General features: G+C 41.7%; 1 protein-coding gene across 1 annotated transcript in view; it reads right to left on the bottom strand.

The window, feature by feature from the left end:
- hs3st4 (heparan sulfate (glucosamine) 3-O-sulfotransferase 4) overlaps window positions 1-20,374 on the bottom strand; it is a 54,393-nt gene extending 34,019 nt beyond the window's left edge. Inside the window, exon 1 of the mRNA XM_068757059.1 lies at window positions 19,695-20,374. Coding sequence (XP_068613160.1) covers window positions 19,695-20,272 — 578 coding nt within the window. The 5' untranslated portion in view covers window positions 20,273-20,374. The remainder of the gene's footprint in view (window positions 1-19,694) is intronic.
- Window positions 20,375-26,713: the final 6,339 nt, after the last annotated feature.

The following is a 26,713-nucleotide window of genomic DNA, read 5'->3' on the forward strand; positions in this document are numbered from 1 at the left end:
TGAAACAAAATTTATATACATTTAAAGGAGAATAATGATCTTTAAATGGAGAAATCCTTACAAACATCACTGTGGGAATGACTAAATGAGAACGTTGTACTTCAATCAGTCGCTGTGTTTGATCCTTAAATGTTAATGTCTCATCTTCGACACTATTGTAGGAGAAACATATTCAACTTCAGAGCAATATAAATGTGTCAGTATCTGCTCATTTGAGTAGAACGGAAAAGATTCCCCAGATTTCCCTATTTATCCTCTATCACGGAGCGTCACAGCCTTCATCTGAATAATGTCAGAAGTGTTGAGACTCATTACTTCTCTTGATTCGAGCGTAGTTTTTACTTTTGATTTCGTCGCGCTTCGCCGTGCAGCATCGAGGGTGGTTTTGATTTTCCGCCTTGTGAAGGGGAAAATAAACTCTCGCCTTCGCTTGTGTGAAGTATAGTTTCTGCATCTAGTTATTTGCTGTAGTTTTCCTGCTTACATCTCTCATAATATTTGCTACAATGTAAACCATTAAAATAAAGTTCACACATAATAACATCATACAATAAAGATCTGACCTGTAAAGCTTTTCAAAAAGGCCCGTTCACCTGCAGGATGCGTGGAGGAGCGGTTGTGACGTCTATATCACCTTTCATAACAATAAAAAAAAACACTGCACACATGAAGAAAATATCCTTGGCCACAAAACATTCGTAAAAACCACCGACATATTGGATTAAATATTCTTCTTCAACTTTTTTTTGTTTTTTTGTTAAAGTTGGCCTACAGTAACCGACTCACTGATCAGATGTCTGCTAGTCGACAGATTTGTTCATCTGTGCTTGTTTTATTCTAATATCAACGATTTAGAAGCGAGTTAAAGGCATCACACCTCTGGCCCTCTCCCGACAGCGACGCTGTCAACGGTGAGGCTGGCAGCCCTCTATCGGGGGGGGGGGGGGGGGGGTGAAGCAAGCCATTACCACAGACAGGTATCACTACATCCGTAGCGCATGAGGACAAGAACGAAGGTGGATATTAACATACGCCACATTACCATATAAACAGTTTGCATAGAAATGTGGCCCGAGTAGCTGCCTCAATTAAACTGCAGTTGAATTCGAAGGTCACTGCTACATTAACTCTGAGCCTTCAGAAAGTCTAAATAAATCAGCTTTTCAAAGAACAACATGTCCTATAAGATCGCTCTGAAAAACAAGGGTCAACAATGTGAGGTGGTATTTTATCAGCAAAGTAATTGAGTGTTGCGGCATGTGGCTGAGGGCGTTCGTTGAATTTCTCTTTTTCATTAGTCATCCCTTCATGGTGCTCTGTGCATCAGAGAGTGCAGAGCACCGCGCTCACATGGAATACGTTGTAGACTGCAAGTCTACAATTAGAAACTAGAACAACAGTCGGAGAGCGCAGACCTCCACCAAGCAGCTCATTCACCTCCTGATTGGGTTTACACCGTCCACATGGTGATCTGGATAATCACCAAAAGATTATAAATGGTTCTTGGTATCTTTATACACCAACCATGAAAATTAAAAGTGAATCAGAGTTGATGTGTATATTTTAAAATGTAATATTTTTTTCCTGACCTCATTCTGGATCAGATCTAGAAGACATTCTTCATGATAGTTCATAGTGGACCCCTTTATGGGGAGTGAATTGAATGCATATTTTACAATATAGAATTTTTTGAAAAAGCTTGCATTATAACCTTTTTCAAAAACATTATATTATTTGTGCAAGTGTTCCCCCCTCACAGAGAGATCGGTTGTCGCACTGTGAGGAAAGTATCAGCCAGAGAGAGGAAGTTTGAGCCAGACAGATTTGTCCTCCTCACTGTTCTAAACAGTGGAGTTTGACACATAGGTGGACTGAACAGTGCGTGGATTAACATATGCTAAGGCAGGGTGCTAATTCCCATATCTGTACAGATGCATGCCGTTTGCATACTATTATAAGGGGAGTTGTGCATGCTATTTATTATCGTACACACCACACTGTCCACATTACTGGGTATGCAAACGATTTGCCTTAAACGGTGATTCACTCTGTATAAATAAAGCTTAAATGCAATATAGGCAGGGTTGAAAGGCTCAGCGAGCGTTTATCGAGACGCAAGAACAAAGAGGAAATGTGATTGCCATTTTCCACGTGTCATGGCTGTTTGTACACGACTCCTGGGAACCGCTGATCTTCAGGGAATTTGGCTTGCTGCAGTTTTGACGTATAACTGTGAATGGTGTGATAAACTAAAGCAAACATGCATCCGGGGCAGCAGGATGAAATAAATGGATGCGTGGAGTGCTTTCTTAGCACAGTTCTGGCTGCTTGCTTTCAACGTTTAAACCCTGTGGCTTACCACAGAGGAAGATAAGGTGAAATATAGGTCATTTTCTCGTTATTGTGACATAAGATATCCAAACAGCCAAGGCAGCTGAGTTTACCTCATTACTGTATGTCACTGCACTGACAGGAAACGCAAGCATCCCATGACAGCTGAGCCGTCACAATATGACTTTTGACCATTAAATCCTATCTGTTAGAATTTGGAATTATGTTTGTTTTATTATTAGCTTGATACTGCCTGAAACTGGGAACGCTATTTAGGATTTGATGATTTTATTGGCTCATTATCTATTTTTACAGTGATCTATTTCACGCTTGACAAGATTTATCTTACAATTTCTTAAGGATGCTTATGCATAATACAGAAAAGCTTAACCGCAGTGCTGCATGTATTTAGAATGACGAACTATAGACTCCTCATTTCCGTGTGCACAAATCCTCATCACAATGCATCTTACTTGTTTCAGACCTTCACTGAAATAGCACATTTGCGGATGTGCCGCTGCAGCGGGCTGTCAGTTTGAGGAATGGCTCGTCATAGTCATGCCCATGGGCCGTGTGAATTAAGTTGCACAGCTGGAGTTATGTTAAACGTAAGGCAAAGTGACAGAAATGCTAATCAAGTATCAAAGCTGACACTGCCTTCCCATTCAGGCACATCAGACCTTCAATGATTTATTAGTCGAAGTGAAAGCATGTGTCACTGTGCTGAGTGCTCATGGGTAAACACGGCTTGCGCCAAGGTGTAGCACTTAGCGACTCCCGCCTTTTCGCCTCGCCATCGAGGGCGAACAGCACTCTCCTCCGAGGGCACTGCTGATAGCCCTGCAGAGGAGTAAGTTCCAAAACAGGTGAGCCTCATGCAATATATTGCAATATATCTAAGCAAGTCACTTAGAATACTAAAGGTCTATAATAAGTGCAAAAGGCAGAAGTGTGACGTGCACGCTTGCTTCAAATGGGTTTTTTCTGCTGAGTAAGCCCGACTCATGCTCTCGACCTGTCTCTCTTCACAGATGCTGCCCCAGATCCCAATTTTCAGACCGTCATTCACCATCCTTCATTTACCTCCTCAATCGCCGCCCTCTATTGCATTCATTTAATCTGGGATATTCCTGCCAGCGCCTCAGGGAACTGGAGGGGGGGGGGGGGGGGGGACCGACGGGGAGGACACATAAGAGAGCGCTAACCCCACTCTTTCTTGGACTGCATCGTGGACAGAGAATGAAAGTTTGCTGTGTTTCCGCTTTGGCGATTCATTCTGCTTTCTTTTGCGGTGGACTGCTGAAACAGGGCCTGCTTTGTTGGGCAAACAATGTTCCAGTGCATAATTTAGTTGAGCATAAAAGTAGAAAACTTGAGATTTATTCCCTCTCACTGACCGAGTTCTCAGCATCGACTTGAGACGACTGCCGGGGTCGTAACGAAACTGTAGGAAATGATTGAATACAACCAAATTCATTGCGCAACTCAAAGCAACATGATATATCACTAATTGGGAAATGTAAATATATGACATATAATCATGCCAGTCCACCTGATGCAATAAAGATAATCACATCGTTAATATTAACATTGGATTAGCTGAATTCTGCATAATTCATACCTCTTAACATCTGAGAGAACGCATGCATTTCATTGGCTGCCTCGCAAATCAAGATGCGGTCCCTGCAGCCCAGATTATCAGCGATGGTGGATCTGTTCACTTTTAATAGTAGAAGAAGAAAAAATATCAGATGACTAATGATGTTGCTTATTCAGCTGGGCACACTGACATGTTTGGTGTTCTATAAGAAATTAATCATCAGACAATCATGGGCATCATACTGTCCTCACACACACACACACACAACCATCAACTTTGGCAGTAAGTCCCTTCTGTAACTTTGATGGTGTGTATCACCATGAACAAGCTTCCCATATCTGTATACATAATGAGTCTTTGATTACCTCAGAAGAGAAGAGGATTTAATTAACATTCCAGGCAAAGTATCCTGAAAATCATTATTATGTATAATCAAGTCCTTCCAAGCTTCAAGAACGGTGTCCTGTGTGTTTTTTCTCGCTCTCTCCAGTCACTCTCTTCCCCTCGGGGAGCAGATTCATGAATATGAACCCTGCTTTTCATTGGTAGTATGAGCTGTTGTTGCATGAGAGTCGCCCGGAGCAATTTACGCTCTCATGTGAAAAGTGAAGGGGAGAAGGCTGTGAGAGATTAATGGCACATAAACAATATAAATGACTGCGTGAGTACAGAACCGTTATCCGGTTTCTGTTGCTTTATTTTTATTTATTTTTTACCTCTGTGCGCTTACTTATTTAGTAGAGTTGATATTTGGTATTTGATATATGAACGTACATGGCCAAACCCAGATAAACACATGCTGACAACAATAACATTTCTTCTGTCTAACCGTGTCCGTCTCATCGGGGGATGAAATGAAATGTGACGCGTATTTGTGGAAAGCTGATCATTCGATTTACTTTCTTCCTTGTTTCATGAAGTCATCTAAAATGAATAGAGTTTTTTTTCTTTTTTTGTTTGCAGAGTGAGGGAACATTACATGCTCTTATGACTCTCCCAGAAATCAATCTGTAGCCCTCTGAGGATTCTCACTGCGATGCTACCCTAAGTAGCCCACAGGGAATAGCATCGTTAATTAATCCTGACATTGAGCAAGCGTTTTTCCACTTTGGATTGAGATGCAAACAGATGTTTAGCAATATACCTCATAGATGCAATAAAGGCGTCCCCACAGCACACCCAAATAGCTCCAATATGCAAGTGAGGAAATTCAACGTGCCGTGATTTATTCCCTGTTATTAATAGGGTGGTGATGAAGGAAGTGTTCTGTGGCTGCCAGCATCATGTCTGACCTCTACAAGGGCATTAAATCAAGGCATTTGGGAATGCAGTAATAAAGAGGCTAGCCAGCTCGCTGAACCTGCTCCAAAACAAACCACAGCACCATCGCATCTCAGAGCAGCAGCGCTAGACGCATTTTCCCAAATATTCTTATTAGCGTCTCGCGGAATAAAATCTATTTCCTTTTTTTCTGATGGTTTAGATAAAGAATGTGCCGATAGGACTCCTTTTGAGCATTGAAAAAGGTAGAAATCTGTCTTTATTGGGACTGTTTTTAAGTAAGTGCCCTTTCATCAAATTGTGTGCAGGCACAAAACCACATTCACATTCTCTATATTAGCCGACTTTAATTCAACCCTACAAAGTGCCTGCATTCATGCTAAGAGCTCTGGGTGTACTTAGGCAAATTGGGGCTTTGAGCAAAACAGGTATAATCTTGACTCTTAAACTGATGATGGTACAAGAATACATATGAAGAAATATTTCCAGTTGTAACAATTCAACCCTTTCGCAGAATTTGAACGACTTTGATTCCAACAAGTCTGAAGTCCATTAAGTTACTAAGTACCCAACACCACTGCGATTTGTCAGCTGCGTGGAAGTCATGCATTACGGAATAAAATGTATATTTGTATTCTTTAGTCAAAGCAAGCAGACCCTGTATTTTCTCATTAGAACTCTTGCGATTCCATTGGCACTTTGTGTTTGGGAAATTTCACTGCATGCACTGTATTCATCTTTTCAAGGATTCAATTGTTACACAAGCATGAGTCACGCAAGAGAGACAATAAAACCATTTTGGATTGTTTAGATGCATTGAGTGATTGATGATATCAAATCTGAGGCCCAGGATTTTTCACACATTGTTTTGCGGAAGCACTGGAACACCGGAGAATAGGATCGTGGTGATGGTTCAGCACATCTGTCGTAGCACAGACAAAAGTGCAGCAATCCAACATATTTTGGTTGTAATGTCTGCTGTCTGCATTCTTAAACGAGAAAAGCAATCAGAGAGCTCAGACCTCCGCCGAGCAGCTGATTCCCCTTGTCATTGGATTTATCCACATGGTGATCTGGATCATCATCAAAAGGTTCTAAATTGTTCTTGGTATCGTTTTACACCAACCATGAAAAGTAAAATTTAATCTGAGTGTATTTTTAAAATATTTTTGAATCTGTAAATGGAGTTTTCAATGTTTTTTTTTTTTTTCCTGACCTCATTCTGGATCAGATCCAGAAGACATTTTGCGTGATAGTTTATATCAGACTCATTATGTATATAGACAGCTTTTGTCTTGGTTCTATTGGAAATAAAAGGTAGACAACACACTTTCATTCATCATATGCTCTTCCGATTTTATTATTTTTTCTGTGCTACATTTACTCAACGTTGTGATGCTCGGCACAAAGCCGTCTACATGAAATTGACTTTTTTCTGCATCACAGCATTCTTTTAAAATGCAACTTCTATTGTTTGCCACAAATAAGACAATCAAATCATTCAAAAGGCTAAACCACTTCTATAAACTCACCAAGATTGATCACCACGCCACTAATCTCCCTACATCTGCCACATTGTACAAACATTCTTAAGGATTACTTTTTAAATTGTTAAGATTATGTAGTGCTATTGTGTTCATTTGGTCTCATGCCAACAGCAACACACACGCAGAAACCACCTGCGCCGCAATGCTTCCTCGGAGTCGTAGCTAAAGAGCGGTCCTAAGATGCAGCCCACGCGTTGCCAAACGGGCTCTTGACTCCTACTCACACCTACTTGATCTGTCTGTCACTGAATATTCGTATGTGCCTTTACACATTTGACGTTTCATAAAGTGCATACTCAATGAATGTATACACTATGTAACTGTATAAACAGGAAGTAGCATTACTTTAACAGAAAGTGTCTTCACCATCTTTGCAAAATATTATATTTAGAAAATAGTCATCTATTTACAACCAAATCGACTTAAGTTGACGACTCCCTGTACTTTGAATGTTCCACTGAGCTGCTGAGGTAAAAAGGGCGAATGGTGTTTGAAGAGGTTGCACGCGACCAACACCCTTTATTTCATAAAGTCCACAGCAACCTTTTCATTTCTATTGCATCCCAGTCCATAAACGTCCCAGTCTTCTACACTCATTCCCTACACGAGTTCTCACCCCTGTTTTACATGCGCAAAGCTGCAAGACCTAATATTCCTTTTTGCAATTGTGTCAAACCAATAGGAGGCTTGACGATTACATTGATTTTCACCGCATGATTTCACTGGAAACTTTCAGAAATTGAAAGGACATGTGGCGGACATTATTGTTCTTTTCAGATTTTGAGCTTTCAGGTGTATAATAAATGTGATTCACAAAACAGAAAGAGCTGTAATGGATAAAAATGTCCACGTCTGACTTTGTTGTTTTACACTTTTCCAGGGCAGGGGGCATCACCTTTCTGATGTCAAAGTGTCTGCGCTACCCACTGCCTAATTGTAAGTCTGAATAATTTGCTGCCGCACCACTGACACTGCTCTGCAAACTTAAGGAGTGGAAGTCACCAAAAATCTTTATTTCCCTATGCTTTTGTTCTGGCTGCATTTATGAAGGATCAGAATATGAAATTCTTCTTTCATAAGGAGTACTTTGCAAAATTTCTGGAGAGACTAGAGCTTTAAAATACTGCTAAATCCTAATTAAAGTCTCAATCACAAGTACAAACTTTATATAAAATGTACTGTGTACTGGAGAAAATCCTGTTGGATACAGACTAAATTATTGCAATAAATAACATTGTTAGAAAAGAATTAGCCGTCACTGTTCCGGTATGCAATGATTCATTTGTTCAAATGCGGCAATATACCACCAGGAGCATGAAATAACATGAAGAAACACATGCACGTAACAACCCAGGCATATTACACTATTTATAACTCAACCCAAGGTGTGAAATTCCTTCCTCTGGCTTTGCTTAGCTCATTATCACGGCACATTAATTTAGAAACCCCAAAGCCTTTGTGGAGTTTGCCCAACATGCAGAACCTACGTGTTCGTTCCCCTCGACGCCGAGGTTTGTGGCAAAACTACGCGAATGCAATTTGCTCCGAGCTGAGACAACACAGAACCTGCAGCTGCCGGAAGGCTTCATTTGTATTCCACAGGTCGTATCAGAAATTTGGAAAATGTTAATGGGAGACAGTGTGTTAAGAGGCAGATATGGTTTGACATAATAGTATTACGGGTGAATTAATTACTGCAATATGCTGAGGGGGAAAACAGAATGCCACTCTCAATAGATAATAGACGATAAAGATAGCAAGAATGCTAAATGTCTGCTTAGACATTCAAGTCAGAGTGATTTTTGGCTGACACAGTCATATCAAAAGTCACCGCCTCTCTGCTTCCAACAGTGGACATGTTGACAAAGCTCTGATTTATTCTAGATTCCCAGCCGGGCAAATGAAGCGCCAGCATGACGCTGATTAGGAGACAAAATAAACTTGGGAGCCCCATCTCACTCACATTCATTTAGTTCTGCAGATTTATACATCCAGCAGTAAACACGGGAAAATCCAGCATGACATGAGAGGGAATTCTGGCCCCTTTCAAAGAAAGGGGTTAATCTCTCTTTCTTTCATGAAGAAACCTCAATCTCACAGTGGCCAGCATGCCTCGTATGGCGCAGCAGCCGAAGCGATACATTGAATTAAATAAACCCATTGGACACAGCTGCTACCTTCTCACCTCGACCCAGATTCACTTTCATGTTCCTTCATAAAGAGCAAAGGGCCTGATCTTGACTCAAACCGTGGAGTGCACATCCCTATTTGTTAGTCAAAATCAATCAAGATGGGCTGTTTGCTGCACGGCACAGCCCCAGTGTGTTCCGCAGGTGTTTAAGAGTAAATGTATGCTCATCAAAAAATCAATTCATACTTGGGATTCTGCCTCCCCCTGTCTTGTATACATGGAACAAATTAAAGGCCGATGAGAGAGTGGGAAATACTGCGCCGGTCATGTGGACTGGAACGTTCGACCAGATGTTTTCCTTTGATAAACTCTTCAAATAAAAGGCTGATGACTTTTGGAGGGACATTGAGATTTGTCATTGAAAAGACTTGAATGAAAAAGGAAATACTGAGCACGGAAACACGTAGGTTCGTTTCCCAGTTAGTATTCATTTAGGGGCACTGATTTTAATTTTCACATCCTGTCACCAACTTCTTGCCCCTTAGAAGGAGGGATAAGGACACCATGCTCACATCGGTGCATGCTGATGAGAAAATGTCACTGCTCTTGTCCCAACCCTTGAACATTCCCCTTGCACATGGCAACGTCTTTCAAAAGTTCACGGGAGACTCCCAGATTTCACATTTCTCTCGGATGCCATGCTGGGTGGCTAGCTAATGTCAGGTATCACAGCTAACATTTCAAGTTCACATTTACCGAACGGATGTCTGCGTCTAAGCTTTGTCTAGTCGCCTCTTGGCATTTCAGGTCACTGCTTTTAATAATCACCACAGTCTCGGCTGTGAGTTGTACTGGTTTGAAGCTGATTTCTTTTTATTGGTGCACAGCAGGTGAAATAAATCTTCTCAGATTCATTTATTTCTCTGACTCTTCTTTCATCTCATCTCTCCCCTGGGTGTGTGTCTATCTTACTTACTCAAAATTCTCATCCAAATGCATAGATTTCATTGGCTGAGTGATATCGTGTGAGATGATTTACAAAGCGTGCAGATGGTCTCTCAAGGTGCATGGAGATTGTGCAGCAGCATGGCAATGAACACTCTTCTCTACACTTTTTTTAATTGTATTGCTGTTTGAACAAAGCAACAGCAGCATAGTGGGATTTTAAAATGCACGCTAGCATTCTGCAGGCAAAAGTAGGCAGGGAATGTCACATCGCAGCATCGTCGTCCATACCGTCACATTTGACACGTGATGATATGATGATGAGCAGCATTTTTATTTTTTGCAAACAGAAAAACTACATGGCTGAAATAATCATTTACATGACATTCACCTTAATTTCTTCTTTTTTGAATTATCAGCTAACTGCTCTTAGCTATTTTTTTTTATGTTTTATACAGAATGCTACTGTGCAAGGAATCTGCAGCATAAAAGGATGCCACTTGTTCTGGGATGCTTTTGCCACAAGGTTTAGAAAAGCCACCAAACTAACCATGATAAGTCAGAAACAAAATTTGAAAGACTTGAACACAATATGCATTTAAATTGCACATTTTGGCATAAACATGAATATTCGCTTTACAAATCTTTATAGAAGAGTCTCACTAACGTCTTCACATGCAACACAATGGCTCTTTATTATGAGCACATCTTTCACTTGTAACACATTGTCATTCTAGTCTGATTCATAATTTCATCACTGATTTTATTGTGTGGGGTCCATCGGTGCAAGAAGTATGTAAGACAACACAGCTCCCATATCAAAAGCCCTGCAAGAGAAGAATTGCGTTCATGGCAACAACCTCATTAGAAAGGCAGAACACGTTCACTTTCCTCTAAATCTCTAATGCCAATAATCAAAATTATTCAAGGATAACAATCATCTCCTGATGCAGCCATTATCAATTAGCATAATCTCTAAAAGCACCCTTTTGAATTCATTTAATGCAAGTCTTGGTAGTTTTTGGCATATGCCACATCTTGTTAATGATTTCCAATGAGCCGATTTGCACTGATGGTTGCCGGTGGCTCAACACAGTGTTACGAAATCAGGATTTTGCTGATCTGAAATTTTGCCTTTTAAAGAGTGGCCATCAATCCAGACCGGTACCGTACCGAAGAAACATGTTGAGTGCAGTTTGCAGATCTAACGCTCACCTCATGCTGTGCTGAAATTATTTGGAGCGGCAATGGAATGCCCCATGGTGATTTGAAGGAAAGAAAGAGCTTGAAGAAGTAAACAACATAAAGCGATGAGAAACTTCAAAGGCGATGGGACAATCCCAGCAAACAAGATCCTGGAAGCCAATGACTGTGTTTGTCTCTGTTTGTGACAGTGACTCAGGGGTGTAAACAGAAGCATTAGCTCACACGTCAGAGTCTCAAAACATCACAAAGACACACATACTTAACCAAATCAAGTCTGTCAGGTTGTTTTGGGGATTGGAGATGGTGGGAAGAGCATGAGGTGGTTTTTGTTTCAGAAAGATTTTTGTCAAAAACGGGTCTGAAATTTGCGTTTCGACAATGGAAACGAGATTTATAGCAATGGCTGAAATTTGAATTATGCTTAACAGACACTATTAGATGTCTGTCCTGATTGAAACTGTGTCCATATGCTGCAAACTGCTGTCTATGTACGCTCTTCAATGGTGGCATGAGGCAGCCTGGGAGAAGCTGCTATTTTCATTCCAACACATCCGTCAGCACAAAGCACTACAGAGGCTACCAGCCCGCGGACAGACATTTAAAACATACTCCCAGCAGTCCTCATATCTTTTCTGAATCTTGGCATCATGACCATTCCTGTCAGGGTCTTCACTTTGACTGAACAAATGCATCAGCTTGTGTCATGAGACTTCATCCCTCCCAGCCAATCAACAGCATGTGTGGTGCAAATGCTGCAGGAAGATGTGGAAGGAAATTAGAATATTGACACGTATGATTGGCAGAAATATGTGGGCCAAGGTAGTCATTTGTGCAGGGGTTTAAGGTAAACTAGTATTTTCCAGAACAGAATGATGAGTAGAAGCATATCATGGCCTTCTGTTGCATCAAAATAAGCTTTTTGGAGAGACAATATTCCTATGAGTGTGAAATGCCTCCAGCCTTTTTGCTATTTGGGGAGCAAAACATATAAAATCAAGCATGAACAAATTCTTTTTCCATGTCTTTACTTGTCAAAATACAATGCAGGAGAAAGCCAATCTGAATTCCATCTGCCTATTTTGATGGACACAAAAAACAAATAAAGCATGAGCATTGACCGTGAAATATAACCCATGACCACTTCATAGCATCATAGCAGCAGAATGGCATGAATGTCAATTTAGTCCAACCAAAAGCAGAAGAAGAGGAAGAGAAAGGGGTGACTATGGGCAAGAGAGGGAGAAGAGGCACGCGCATGAATTCACAATAGGACAGAAATCAGGATGAAATTGGCCATATCCATTACCTGCCCAAGAAATTCTTTATATAAATGCAAAAAGGGTGAAGATATTACTTCTTTCATAATTACCATTTTACAATAGACATTGTTCACATAAGATCAAACCAGTATGGAATCTTGGAGTGGGTTGAAAAAAAGGAGGTTCTGTTCAGTTGCTAAAGGAAAATCACTGGTGAAAGGAAAACCCTCCTGGACTGTGTTCTGAACAGTATCTGTTGATCTGCTGCAGACAATATGGATCCTAGATGACAGCACCATGATGACTCTATCCTGGCTGTGGATGTTCTTGTTGAAGTCAAATAGTACATTAAAAAACGATATATCAGTGATAAAAATAAAGAAAAATGATAATGTTCTGTTTTGGCCATAAGACATAACTGGGACCAGTCTGCATGTCCCTGACTTGGCAGGCACGATGTTGATTGTATGACAATGACCAAAATACTTCGCAAATAATCACAATGAAAGATCAAACCTTCTCAGCATTTGCAAAAGATTGTGTGGCCGTGGAAATCCCAAACCTCTACTGGATAAATGCTGATAAGACACATATCTTAAACAATTAATTTAACCTCATACAGTCATCAGATGTTCCCACACAGGATCATTCTCAGGCTGAGTAGAGGTGGAAAATACAATCATAGCGGCTTTAGTTCTGAGATTGCACAGGCACTCACTTGTACTCCACCATTACACTTGACAATCAGCTGCACAGTCTATCATCACTGAGGAGGGGCCTTCTAGAACTTCTTAGGGATGGAGAAGGTGACTTTATCATATTATTGATTCAACAACAGGCTTACTCATCGAAGCATTGATTAGGTGCGGCGTGAAGCAGAAGCTGAAGGTTATAATGAGTGTGTATCTTATTCAGCTATGCTGCATCTATAAGGATGTTCAAACGAAAAAAACAAAAACAAAGATTGCCCATGTCATAACTGGAACCTCGCCGCTCTGCCTATGCTAGGGGGTCTAATCGAGTGGAAAGGGGCTGGGCATTGAGAAAGCCTGTGCCGAAGCGGCCCAGTCTCTTGACAGCAACGGGGGTACGCTGCTAATTAAAAAGTTTAATTCCCCAACTGTGGTGCTGGCATCAGAGCGCTCAGAGGTGTGTCCTTGTGAGTCTTGGCGCCTTCTTATCAGGCTTAAGCAGATTCCATGCTGGGGGAAGGCACAGGACAGGGAGGCATCGCAGCAGCACAAAGGCCCAGCTGGAAGGGATGGCATCCTGCCTACCCTTGGTTCTGGCCCACCTTGCGTTTTCCCCATCTCCCAATTGAGCAGAGTTGTGGGCTACCATTCAGGTGGCAGGAGTCAGGGGCTAAGCTGCCCATGGAGCAGCTGAGAGAAGGAAAGCATGGCTAAACAAGGGATAAACATTGGATTTAGACTTTCTACTGCTGGGCTCGGCAGAGGATCCATGTCTCCATTAAACACCTTTTGTCATCCGTCCCTGTCTTACGAAAGGAGTTCCAAGTACACTAAAGCCTGTATTCCGGTACACACTGTTCCTTCAAAGTTCTGCAGAGGCTGAATCAGACACGATGCACAGACACTTCCTCCATGAATAGACTTTAACATTTTTATGAAATGAATTCTTCACAGTACAGAGCAAAGAAAGGATGCTAGCGTAAGGAGCGTGCACTCTCTATTGTATGACCTCGGTTGGGCTCAAGGTTTTTGTAAATGTGTAGAATCAATTGACGACAAAGAGAGGCATGCTTGGAAATGAAGATTCTCATTTTGTTCAATCCTTTAAAGGGCTACATCTTATGAAGCATAAAGAAAAAATTATTGAAAAAAAATCAGCAGTGAAAGTTTAATAGTCTCAGAGTGTGCTGGGGAAAGAAGATTCTGCTGAGACGAATCACCACGGAGCTGGAAACTATCCCTGGCGTGTTTCTCTGTGCAAGGACACAGCCATGAAGGAATAGGAACACTCCTCTTAAGATTTATAAACACATGCTCTCAACTTTTATTGTACAGCGGGTTAAAGTGTCATTTTAATAACAAAGATATTAGAGCTTGCTAACCTGAGTAAAACTGCTCTGGTGCACAGTTCCCTGAGTTATCTTCTGTGTAAATGCTTTTCAGGGGAGATAAAGAATGTGTGCATGCAGAGCTTTGCTGCATTGATGACTTTCCTCGTGTGTTGAGCAGAGATAGCTAAATTTCACGCAGCAAACATGACCTGCTTCTATTAGCTTTTACTGCAGCTTTAAAGCTTTATGCATGAGTGTTGTGAAATCTGCACCAGACTTATGTGCAGCACAATGAGCGCCATAAAAGTCCTTCAAACTAAAGTTGTTTAGATTACGACCTGATGTTACTTTGTCCTTTACTTTTTAAAATGAGCTTTGAATTTAGTGCCGATTGCAGCACTTCAATTTCAATTGATGATGCATTTGCCTCATAAACAGGTGAGTCAAGCCATAAATTCTCCACTCGGTCAATTCTGCGGAAACTGTCCTGAAACTGTGGTGTCACAGGACGGATGCGCTGGATCTCACTTCCTGTTACCTATGGGAAGAGCAGCTCTTCAGACATGGCTGTACTGCCTCTTATTTTGGCTCTCATCTTGGAGTATATACTCTTATTGGCAGTTACTTGATGAAGTACAGCATCTAAATCTATTTTATGTCACGGTTAGTCTTGTATTGAGAATCTTTATGAGAGAAGAATAATTTATGGGTTTCAGCCAATTAATGTGGGACTGGATGTGTGCGTAAAACTATAAACAGGCTTGTTCATGCACACAGGTTAAATGGATGGATAAATCATTCTAGTGGATTATATTTCAGCTCATTTTAGTGCCTTTATAAAGCACTAAGGTCGGTAAAGTGCACCGGCTTTAATGTCGTGTGGAGTGCGTATCGAACCCTCTTCAGATTATATAAAAGGGATGCGATCTAATAAAAAGCAGATACATGTAATCATGATTAAAGGCTGATTCAGCAGTTTTTTCTCAGGTGATTTGCCACTCAAATAAATTAAGGATTAAAAAGAAGACATTGTGTTATTGTTGCATGTTTGAAAATTCAGTCTGACTTTCTTACATGTCAGATTGTTAGATGTGGGTGTTTCTAAGTGGATATAACACATGACAAACCATCGTAGCACACACACACACACGGGTACAAACACAGCTACATACAACTTTAAGAATCACAGCCACATTGATTTTTGATTTATTCCACACATATGTTGCATAAGTTCAAGCTATAAGACATTAAATAATGATCTGTTCAAATTTACAGCTCTAGCTGATTCCAGCCGTGCCAGAGCTAAATGTTAGCAACATGAAAATGAATTCACTTTTAATTTATTTAAATGTCAACCTTGGCTCATCAGAGAGATTAGAGTTTAAGAATGTGTTGAAGCTACAGCAATTAAAATGACTTAAATACACAGGCATTGCATAATTCCTTGAGCACAAGGCACGTTTCTTAGCACAATTGGCTCAAGCCAGAATCATTCAGCATGAAGAAAGTCATCCCCACTCCTTGTGAAAAGACCAACACAACTCCCACTCCCACTTGTCTGACCGTCCAGTTCACACATCAATGCAAAGCCGAATTCCATTAAGCCACAGCAGATGAGAAATCTCCTGCCTTCTTTCTAATGTTTCAAGTGCTTCACCAGGAATTCTAAAAGGGACAATCAGACTTTCAATGTGGGATTGTGTTTAACAATGTGATTGGATGACATTCTTGCTATTAATCTTCACGCTCACTCAAATGTCAAGAACTTTTTTTTTTTTAGTAAACTGAAAGTTTAACCATTTTTATATGAGAAAACATTTAAAAAAATCAACTCTAAATCATCCTTTCTGTTTTTCTATCTGTCAGTTTAGCATTTGAATGAAAGTTTGCCTTTTACTTTTTTTATTTTTTATTGGTCCTTTCACACTCTCGCTATTTGTTCAAAATGATTTCAATGGCATTTGTTGTTTTTGCAAAAATGCCAAGAGATCGGCCTCACTGATCCTAAACTAATGTGGATTCCTCCCGAGAATGTAAACCCACCTCAGACATGAATCCTGACGTCTGATCGATAATCAGACACATTCTTCAGTGCTATTTATGAGGCTCATTATCTACATTCCACAAAAGCATGAAAACACTGGCACAGAGCTGGAGTAGCATTTTCTGTAGCGGTCATCAGGCTTCAAACGTTTCCTATTCCAGGTTGAGGCATGCTCAAGAGAACACATGAGTTAAATTCTCACAGTGGTGGCTCAGCCGCTTTACTCAGAAATGGAGGCAACATTAGAAGCGCCAATTGGCTGTTGAAAGTCCTCCGTGTACGGTAATGATGGCACTAAATTGCTAATTGCTTGTTCTAGTAAGCCCAAAAGACAGTGGAGGAACTGTCCAAGGGTGCTCAAAATAGGAAATCACCACCAATCACCAATCTGGGCCTGCTTATAGAGGATCAGCACAGACCCGCAGTGAAAGTGGCATCCTGATGTGAATATTAGGTATGTGGAGAATGTGTGTTGATTTGTTTGTGGATATGAATTTCTGTTTACACAGTCAGTATCTCCATATCCGGAAGTGATCACTGTAAGAAATATACCAGAAGTGATGCCACCTTCCAGGAAATATTCCTGTCTGCATCCTCTTCAGGAATAAGAAAGCAACGCAATAGTTCTGCATTAACAGCTAATATTAGCCATAGCCGCTAACTTATCAGACATGGATTTGGATTAGTGGAAACAACTTTGGAGTATTTAGAACAAAAAATATTCAAATTAATTCATATGAGAAGAAGTAATTGAGCATTTTATGACATGGTTTTGGTGCCTCTGCTCTATTGCCTTATTTACTGACTGCAGATTGAAACAATTGTCGGTTAAATTGACAATACTCTGTGGAGAAGGATATTCAAACCTCCACAAAAATGATAAGCCGGAAACTTTATTTTGTATTTGTTTATTTACCAATAACTTGATCCGCGATGACTGACCATCCAACATAGTGCACTTCTGGTTAGATGCTAAACTGCATTTCACTGCAACCTAACCAAAGCTAATCTAATCTAACATAACCTAACCTTTTTAATGAGTTGATATTAAACAGAATGAACAAATATGTATTTTTGTGCAAGCCTGCCTTTACCATCCAGCAGTCTAACGCCCTCGGTAACCTCGCTGACCTGGGCGAAGGCACCAGGCGAGCCTTAATGAACTATAGTCTTTAATTCACAGCACCAAACACACGCAGACTTTCATTCCAGCTGCTTTTTTTTTCCTCCAGAGCATCACAAGACAAAGATGAAATATTATTTGTCTAAAAGCACACATGCAGAAAGATCGCTGCAGCTGAGTCCATGTGCTGAAAAACAGACGGGACAAGCGTTTGATTACATGTAAGTGCTCGTGAGACGCCTTTGGGTTGCATCAGTTAGTCTACCGTGTCCCTCACAATGTGGAGCAGGTGTTCCTGAGACAGGCCTGGATTTATGAAAGACATTTTGGTCTCGTTTAACTACACCACAGTTGCAAAATATCTGTAATTGATCATAATTTCCCTTCCATTAAGTGCACATTAGCCAGAGCATGTGATACAGGGAAGAGAGGTGCAGTATAATACATCATTTAGAAGCAAACAAACAAACGTGGTCTGAATGATTTTATATTTTTGTGTCAAGTGGCTCATCTTTTCTTCTTTTTTCACAACCACTGGTGCAAAATACTTGCATTGGCCACATGTAGCATTAAAGCTCCTTTTGGGACTGGCCATGTATTCATTATTTATTCCAGGCTAAGGGGCTATAAAACACAGCAGCACCTTATTATTATTTTTAGAAGGGTGTCATCCTCCTGTCTAATGAGGCTTACACCAGAATGTGATGAAACAGCTTGCATTAACACAGACTAAATGAGCAGCCAAGAGCTGCTAGTGTATGCAGCAAGATGAAAACAGATGCTCCACAACCCAAACACTGGTGGAAGGATTCCATGCTTCTGCACAGAAACAGAGGGGACTTTGAGTCAGCATCATTTTCATCAGCTCATTGACTCCATTAGATAATCTTGAATTCCCCTGGTCAAACGTCATTATGGGAGAACAACACCCAGTCGTGCCACGACCAACTGACCATGAACGCACCCCTCAAATTGATTTGTTTCTCCCATAAATATAGCAAAGATTAACAGAGACCTCTCCAGCTAATAAGCCAGGACTTATAGTGTGAATGTCAGCCATCACATATATCTCCAAAGCAGCATCACCACACACAAGAGCTATTAGATTAGTATGTGCAATTTAAGGAAAGGGCAATGGCAGCAGCTGATGGATTGTATGTTTTTTTGTTGGGATTGATGGGAGAAAAATGACTGACCTTAGAGTAAAAGTGTGTTAAGATGTAGGAAAAAATATGCTACTACGATATTACTAAAGAAAATATAGATGCATACAGATAATAATCCTTTCAAATCTTCACTTAAGCCACTAGAATGGTTTGGTAGTGTTTATATCTGCAGCGACAGTCGCCATAAACCGATGAATGAGACTCCACAAACACCTACAGTATACATTAGAAAACGATGTTTAGAGAACATAATCAAATTAGATATGAAACCCAATGCACGTCAGATTAAATATACTCAGGAACTCTTTAATCTGTAACTATGTGAGCCCAGGGATTAAAATTAATGAAGGGACGAGTTCATCTCAGTGAATGCCATAAAAGACGCGGAGAAATAACCAACGTTACATCAATTATTCATACGTGCATCAGATAATTATTCTCCGACTGTGTGCTTGTCGGTTTTAACCAGTGGATGCAGGAAGCGCCCTGAAGCAGGAAGTGCTGACACGTTTTAACAGAACGCTCACACATTAGACCCGGGAAATCAAACGTGCTTCTGATGTAGAAGATGAAGGCTCTCTCTCTCTCTCTCTCTCTCTCTCCAAACTTCAGCTAACTTTGTGTCATCATCATTTGATTTACGACACACAGGCCTGCGGTGCAGCGTGATTTATCTCCCGTTAAAGGTACTACTGCTTGAGATTTGAGGAAAATAAGTGAAATAAAGTGAAGACTTATTCTACCTCTGGGTCCAAACCGAATTTAATCCCCAGACAATAAAGAAACACGAGAAGATCTGCTATTATAGTCCGTTAAATTTCCTTTCGACGAGCTTCAGCATCATCATAAATGCTCTACAAGATATTTAATGGCTTTTCCCCCCCTCAATTTCAGGAAGCAGTTGCTATAAAATTAAACGTGAAGAGACTGAAAACTTCCTGAAATGAGTAAAAAAAAAGTTCATTTGAAAAACATTTAGTAGATCTCTCTCTCTCTCTCTCTCTCCAGCGTCAGATCATGCCTGCAGCGGAAACTCACCGGTACCAGTCCAGTCCCTTCTCGTAGTTCCTGTCAAAGAAATGTGGCTCGTTTCCTACGGCTCTGACGTCCGGGTGCACCCGGAGGGCCTCCAGCAGGGCTCGGGTGCCCCCTTTCTTCACCCCGATGATGATGGCTTGGGGAAGTTTCTTCTCTCCGTAATCCATGGTGCAGTTCACGCTGAGTTCGCTGTCCGTGGTGCTGAAATCCTGGCGCTCCCTCTCCGGCGCGGCGGATCTCGTCGGGGACGCCCGAGTCTGAATCCACTCCATCGTCCTCTGCTCGGCCTCTTCATGATCCTTTACGGTGGACACCGCGGCGGTTCTCTCAGTCTCGGTGAATTCGGTAGAGCCCTGGGAAGCGGAATAAAGTTTCTCCCTCAGTGTCACAAAAGTTGTCTCCTCCGTCACCAGCCTCCCCTGATACACGTAGGTCTCTTGCAGGGGGAACTGCAGCGAGTTGTAGCAGCTCATCAAGCTATAGAACAAGTAGGTGACAGAGAGGGAGAGGGTGAACATGAATAAGATTTTCCGGGGCACTTTAGAGGTGAAAACCGAAGTGCTGGACCAAAATGCCATCTCTGATAGCAGTGATCCTCTCAAAGAAGTGGCCAGACATGTTTCCACCCCGAGCCTTGCATGGACAAAATCAACAGCAATAATCAGTCACTATCAGTGGCGCTCCAGCTAAAGAAGCGCGAGGCTGGACCAAACCAACCCAATCCGAACCGATCGCATATTTATAAGGATGAAAATAGATCGTTTAGATTCCGGAAGAATACCAGCTCCCTTTTCTCGAGTATCGATTTCTTATTCCAAGGCTGACAGACAATGTCACAATTTATTGGACTGAACTTGCAGATCTGAGACGCTGGAGGTCTGGCGTCCTTCCAAACTGGACAGAGTATGATGAATGAAAGGCTGGCATTTAAAAAAAGAGAAAAAAAAAGAAGAAGAGATGGGAGAAGAAAAACGGAACGAACAGCGGGGTGTTTAAAGTCCGGTCCAGTCTGCAGCAGAGTGGATTCTCACCCACCCAGGCGCCCTACAAATAAATCCATTCAGTCTTCAGCACAAAAAACGAGCAGGCGCGTCTCTCTCTTTGTACTTTTCTAGCAGAAAGTCGGCAGCCTTTGCGCTAAGGCATCCATTCTTCCCGCTGACCGCTGCTCACCGTCTTTGCGCCTTCTCAGATCGGGAGGATCGTGTACGACGTTCGCGTCGGCTGTGTGCGCTCAACTGAGGACAAACACCGCGGAGCCACACAGCACAACTAGTGTGTACACCCACTTTATCCCGCAGCCCGTGCACAAGCAGGGCTCCACACGCCAGATCCCCCCCCCCCCCCCCCCCCCGACAGCCGCGTGCAAAGCCGCCTCACCTCCCTCACGTGACCCGAGTGGAGCTTTAATGCGCGTGGACGCACATTTTATTGCATTATGAATTAGTTCATATCCTAAAAGTTCATCTCCCGATTCGTTTTTATAGAGATCATTTACAGGAAGCTCATGTCTGCACTCTACTGGTTTTCTGTGGATCAATGTTTTTAATGTAAAAAAAAAATAAAACAATCTCATCACATAAAAGCGGATTATATGAATTAAAGAATCAGAACGGGCGTATATCATCTATGAGAGAGGAACACAATCCAGTGTGTTCCAGTGGCAACTGCTTTGGATTATTATGCTGTGAATTTATTAAACATGGGTGCAGGCCATAATTACTGATGAGAATATCCACTAGACCTTAACTTCCACACTTTGTTGCCTCAATATGGGGATCTAAAAATGACATGCCACTGAAACGTCTCCCTGTATTAAAGAATCTCATTCATCACACACCCCCAGCGCATCAGGAGAGCCAGAACCATGCTGAGCAGCGGGTCACAAATCATTTACAAGGAAGTCTCTGTCTTTATATGCTGCATGATCAAATATGTCTCCTCTGCTTGTTTGCAGAGTTGTATGCTGTTGTGTGTTGCAGTGTTATTAAAGCAGCCAGGTACACACTTAAAGTGACTACTGCTCTTTTTACAACCTACAACTTACAATGTGACGACGACGTCAAAAGAGTTCCTCGTGTGGATGAACCAGTACAGACCCCCCTAATCTGCCGTTCCCTTAAAGCTCTACAAGCTTCAAAGCGAGCTCCAGCTCATTGTTCATCCGGCCCACAACTTCATCCGTCGGTTCCCTCTCGCTGTTCCCACAGCATTGTTTTCTGCTTCGGCAGGCATGCAGCAGCTTTCAGAGAAAATCGCTGAAATGCCACTGTACCCCACGCTGCTCGGAACCAAATGGCAGAAAGACGCAGTTAGAGACTCACTGCTGAACACAGTGGAGCATTTAGCCCCACATTTCCCTCTGGAGCTGGTTGAGACCAAATTCAGAGCTGAATCTGTTCATCAGATGGATTCAAGCAGGATGAGACATGAACGCTGTCATCGCTCTGCATGTCTCTGCAGCTTGTTGCTAATAAAGCTCATCTCAAAAAGAGGATAAAATGTCAGTGCTCCGTTATCTGCCTCTTTTTGCTTCCACAATAATCACTGGTTGAATTTGACTTTCTCTAACAGCCATGCATGTTGCATTTATGGCCTGCTGGCTGTTAGCGATGATGGAGAGGGGCTCTTTCATCGTCGTTAAATATATCTTCCTGTCATGAGTCTTGTCGTATAATTCTTCTTCTGGTTTTAGTCTCAGCCAATATGAAATATTAAGCTATTTACGAACCGGCCCTGTCAATACGCAATACAGATGATTAGTGAGGGGGAGGAAATTGTGAACAAGTGCTTGGAGCATGGTGTCTGCGGGTGTTTGGCAGTCAAGAGAGCGTTGGAGAGCGCAGTGGGTTTGTTTTGAAATAATTACATTTGTAAATTGCCACTCAAAAAAAGCAGAGAGCTCTCTCACACAAACGGCACAGTTTCTACTTCCTTGTCAGGGTCAGGCTTCCGACCCATCCGAGCGAAATGTCAGTTCCTGAGCATGCTCAGAGCGTCAGGGTGTTGCAAGAGAAGTTGTGACAAGACAGATCCCACCGCTCAGTGTTATTGCTAAATTCTTATCAGAGCACAAGAGAAGATGCATTGACCTGTTTCAGGTCCCATTTGTTGCATCTGCTATCTGAGCCATTCATAAGTCGCTTCGACAGTGTCGGTCCCTTTGAAAGCTGACTGCTCACATTGTCTCTATTTGCATTGACAAACAAGCAGTCACTCCAGGAGATGGAGGTTTTTTTTTTTTTTTTTTTTTGAAATGCAGCACAAGATTCGGCAGATGCTTTATCAAGATGACAAGTTGTTGTTGGTGTCGCATATTTGACATCAAATTGTCCCATCCCGTTTTTCCCTCGGGGGGAGCAGGACTTAACGGGATGCGAGATTTGTAAACGTCACGTTTTGCCTCTCCAAGCAAATCAACGGAGATTTTGTCGCTCCAGGTTAAGAGTTCCTCTCCCGTCTGTTTGTTTCGTAAATATGACTAAAGAGGAGCCACTCTGGTGTCAATCTAGCAGCACACACTCAGCGTTCATTACAATGAGAGTGTGTGTCCTTGTGATTGCAGCTCGCATTAACATTCATTTCATGTCTAGATTGGATTCAGATATGAATGATCCAAACTACATCGATACCTAGAAGTAGAAGTGTGTGACAGACATCCAGCGACCCTGACAATATTCACACAGTCCCTGAGTGCTTTTCTAGTTGTTGATGTTTTAGTGGCAGATATAATTATGTTTGTTATGTAATGTTTATTATGTCACCATTAAACATCAAACTCCATCTTATGCAACACTTCCCAATCCATTCACATAAACATGTTAATCTTTGGTTCATCATCTAAAGTTGCACAAAGCGGTTGTGAAGCGGTTATCAAGCGGTTCTAAAGTAATGCACACCCTAACATTTAAGATCCTTGATCACACTAGTTTACATCTGGCCCCGCCCCAGCGCTTTCTCCACATCGCTCGGAAGCTGCCACTCCACCTTGAGAGTTGAGACTTTTAATATGACCTGACCTGATTCTGAACACTGCCTCAGTCTGAAACTCTCTGCTGGAGCTGAGACGAATGATTATCGAGGGAAGGTTTCTTCTTGGCAGGACTAGACCGTTACATTACTCAGGGCAATTTAGGCTAGAGGTACTGCGACCGGCACCACGCCCTCTTGATCTGCAGCGATTGACATCAGAGATGAGGTTTATTTAAGAAAATGTCTGCGAGTCTTTCTTGAGGCATTTACTTCAAAAATTTCTATGAAGATTTCCTCTGCAGGATGAATGGAAAACAAAGATTCCTTATGCATCCCTTTGCCATTAGTAAGAGGACTGCTAAAAGTTACCATGTGACTTTTGGGTCAGCAGGGTGCGTGTCTCTGCCAGACAAAGCTACACGTTCGTAAGTGTAATTCATTCCTCTCATTCCCCACCTCTAAACAAAAGCATTGTTGAAATAATTTCATTTCCCCAAGCAAATAGGATTGTAACTTTATTTTTAAAGAGTCATGCACCTATTTTTAGCAGACAGGAATGAGTTGACAGAAAAAACAGACGCCAACCTGAGCAGCAATGTGGCATTTATCCTAATAACATTTTTAATTTTCTTGGCTTTTCATTTTTTATTTTCCTGTGTAATGCATAATTTCAGACTCTAATTTATAAGAGCAATATTTCTACCGATGAGAGGATTTTGAGGAAACAGATTACCCTGCTGTGTGCGCTTGGATCTAATCATCAAATGCTACTTTAAATCAAAGCGGTGCACACAACATGCACACATTCAGCACTTTCTCACTGTCCGCTATCCTCATGTTGGGATTCGTGCATACTTGCAGAGGAACACAAAATTCCTGAGTGGGCTGTTTGAAACGAGACAATTTATCACTTTAGCCTATTGTTGTTGCTAGAAGGCTGTTTCTGAATGGCTGAACTCGCTACCACAACTCAGCAGGGTCCACTGTCAGAATGACTAATTGATGCTGGGATTGACATAATTGATTTGTTTGTTCTAATATTATACACCTCAGTGGAGGGGGGGGGGTCCATTGTGCCTGCTCCATTACAGGGGATCCAAATTTCAAATACATCCTGACCCATGGAGATGGTCTGGTTTTGAATGCGGATTCAAATTCAATTAGGAGGGTTCAATTGGAAGTCGCACGCAGAAATCGATTGAACCACGGTACTCCTAACGCTTTGCTGCGGTTATGTTCCCTCCCCTGTTTTCAAATGGCTGCAGTGTCAATGCGCAGGTGAAATGATAGATACTATCCTTTACCTGATCAATAATTCTGCTTCCCTCCAATGCTGTCCGAGCTGCCACGCTGCTGACTAATTAGATGATGAAAAGTGATGGATGTGTATTAAATTCTGCCGGCCCTTAAGAGAACTCCTCTGGGCTTTGTCCCATTTCCAGCTGACCTTTCGGATCCTAACTTTATTGCACGTAGATGCGGTTACATCAATTTGTTGGGTGTTTGTGATGCAGCTATTGGCTTGTAGTACAATGTTGACACACAGTAACACCACACACACTAGGTATCCTATACACACATATGTTTTGGTCGATGAAGATAGGGAAGCCCCCCCAATAATGACTCCGAGGAATCCCACTGGTGGCTTATCGGATCCCTATTGGAGTTTGTTGTTCCAGAAAACCCAATAATCATTATGAATTTTATATATTTTTTTAGAAATGTATTATACTCTCAAAAGCCAGTTGACCATTACTGGGAGTGAACTGGAGACAGCGTCACCAACAAGGGGAGGAACCACTGATGTCATCAGAAAGGAGCTGCAGAATATTGTAACATTATTATTACTCTTAACATTGCAGAGCTGCAAATTTATAAAATTATGTGTATTTCATGTCTAGAAAATGTAATGTCTTAAAGCAGAAATGCATATATCACACTGATTTTATTTATTTTTTATTCTCAAAAACACTGACACTGACAAAATGACCAGTGCTCTGCTTTCGGGCAAAAACTAATTTATCCTCATCTCCTCCAAAACGTCTTCAATGATATTCAATATTACAAACACATTTTCTCCCTTTTCCTATATTTTCATGTGTATTTGAACCACATCCACTCCTTATTTATTATGCCCCATTGTGTCAGCGTGCTTCTTCTGGGTTTTGATGTCTGACTGATGCAACATTTGGCTTGCTGCGCTTTTTTTCCTTTTAAATGTGTCAGAGTGCAGCCAAATAATGGGGTGAAATTAGAGTGCTGGTGAAAATGTCCTATCGGAAGCATCATTACAGAAAAAAGCAACATCTTGAATGAGTTTCTTTTGGAGGTGGCCTAAAAATCACTTTCTTCTAATGACCTATAACTGGAAAATGCCTTGAATTGATGACATCCATTTGCCCTTTTCACAAAATGTACTTTGGAAGTTGGTTCCAGCTGTAATGTCCTCCATGGCGTTCCTGTAAAAGCTCACTTTCTCAAGGCTCGACAGTGACCGGGACTAGCGGCGTATGGACAGCAGGCCTCTTCCTGAGCTAGCGAGACGTCCCCTGGTGCCTCCAGGTGTGTCTCCCTCAGCATAATTAAGGTGGGATCTGCCAGGCCTTCTGGGCCAGGGTCATTCATCAACTGGGTCACCCGCAAGATTAATACGAACTTGCCGCAGCGCTCCAATGGATTGCTGCCACTTGCTGAGATCATTAGCACTGGCCTCCATAATAGCGCAGAGGGATCCGGTCAGCGGACGTAGAAATTTGCAGCTTTGCATGCTAAGTGACTGGTCCATCATTGCCTAATTAAAGGATCATTGGAGACACTTGTGTCCAATACATCGGCCAGTAAGAGCGAACTAGACAGATTAAGTCCGCTTGCTTAATGGTAAAGTGTAAAGTAATAAAATGCTGACAAAAGGAGGCTGAAAGGAGGATGAGCAGATGTTGCATCATTACACAGCGTAAAATCCCCAAAGGAATCGCTGACTTTGTTCAATGACCTTTCACCATTCAAACATACTCAAACAGGTTGTGGTAGAGCCCAGCGTTGGGTAA

Source organism: Brachionichthys hirsutus, unplaced genomic scaffold (genome assembly GCF_040956055.1).
Source record: "Brachionichthys hirsutus isolate HB-005 unplaced genomic scaffold, CSIRO-AGI_Bhir_v1 contig_851, whole genome shotgun sequence".
Lineage (NCBI taxonomy): Eukaryota > Metazoa > Chordata > Actinopteri > Lophiiformes > Brachionichthyidae > Brachionichthys > Brachionichthys hirsutus.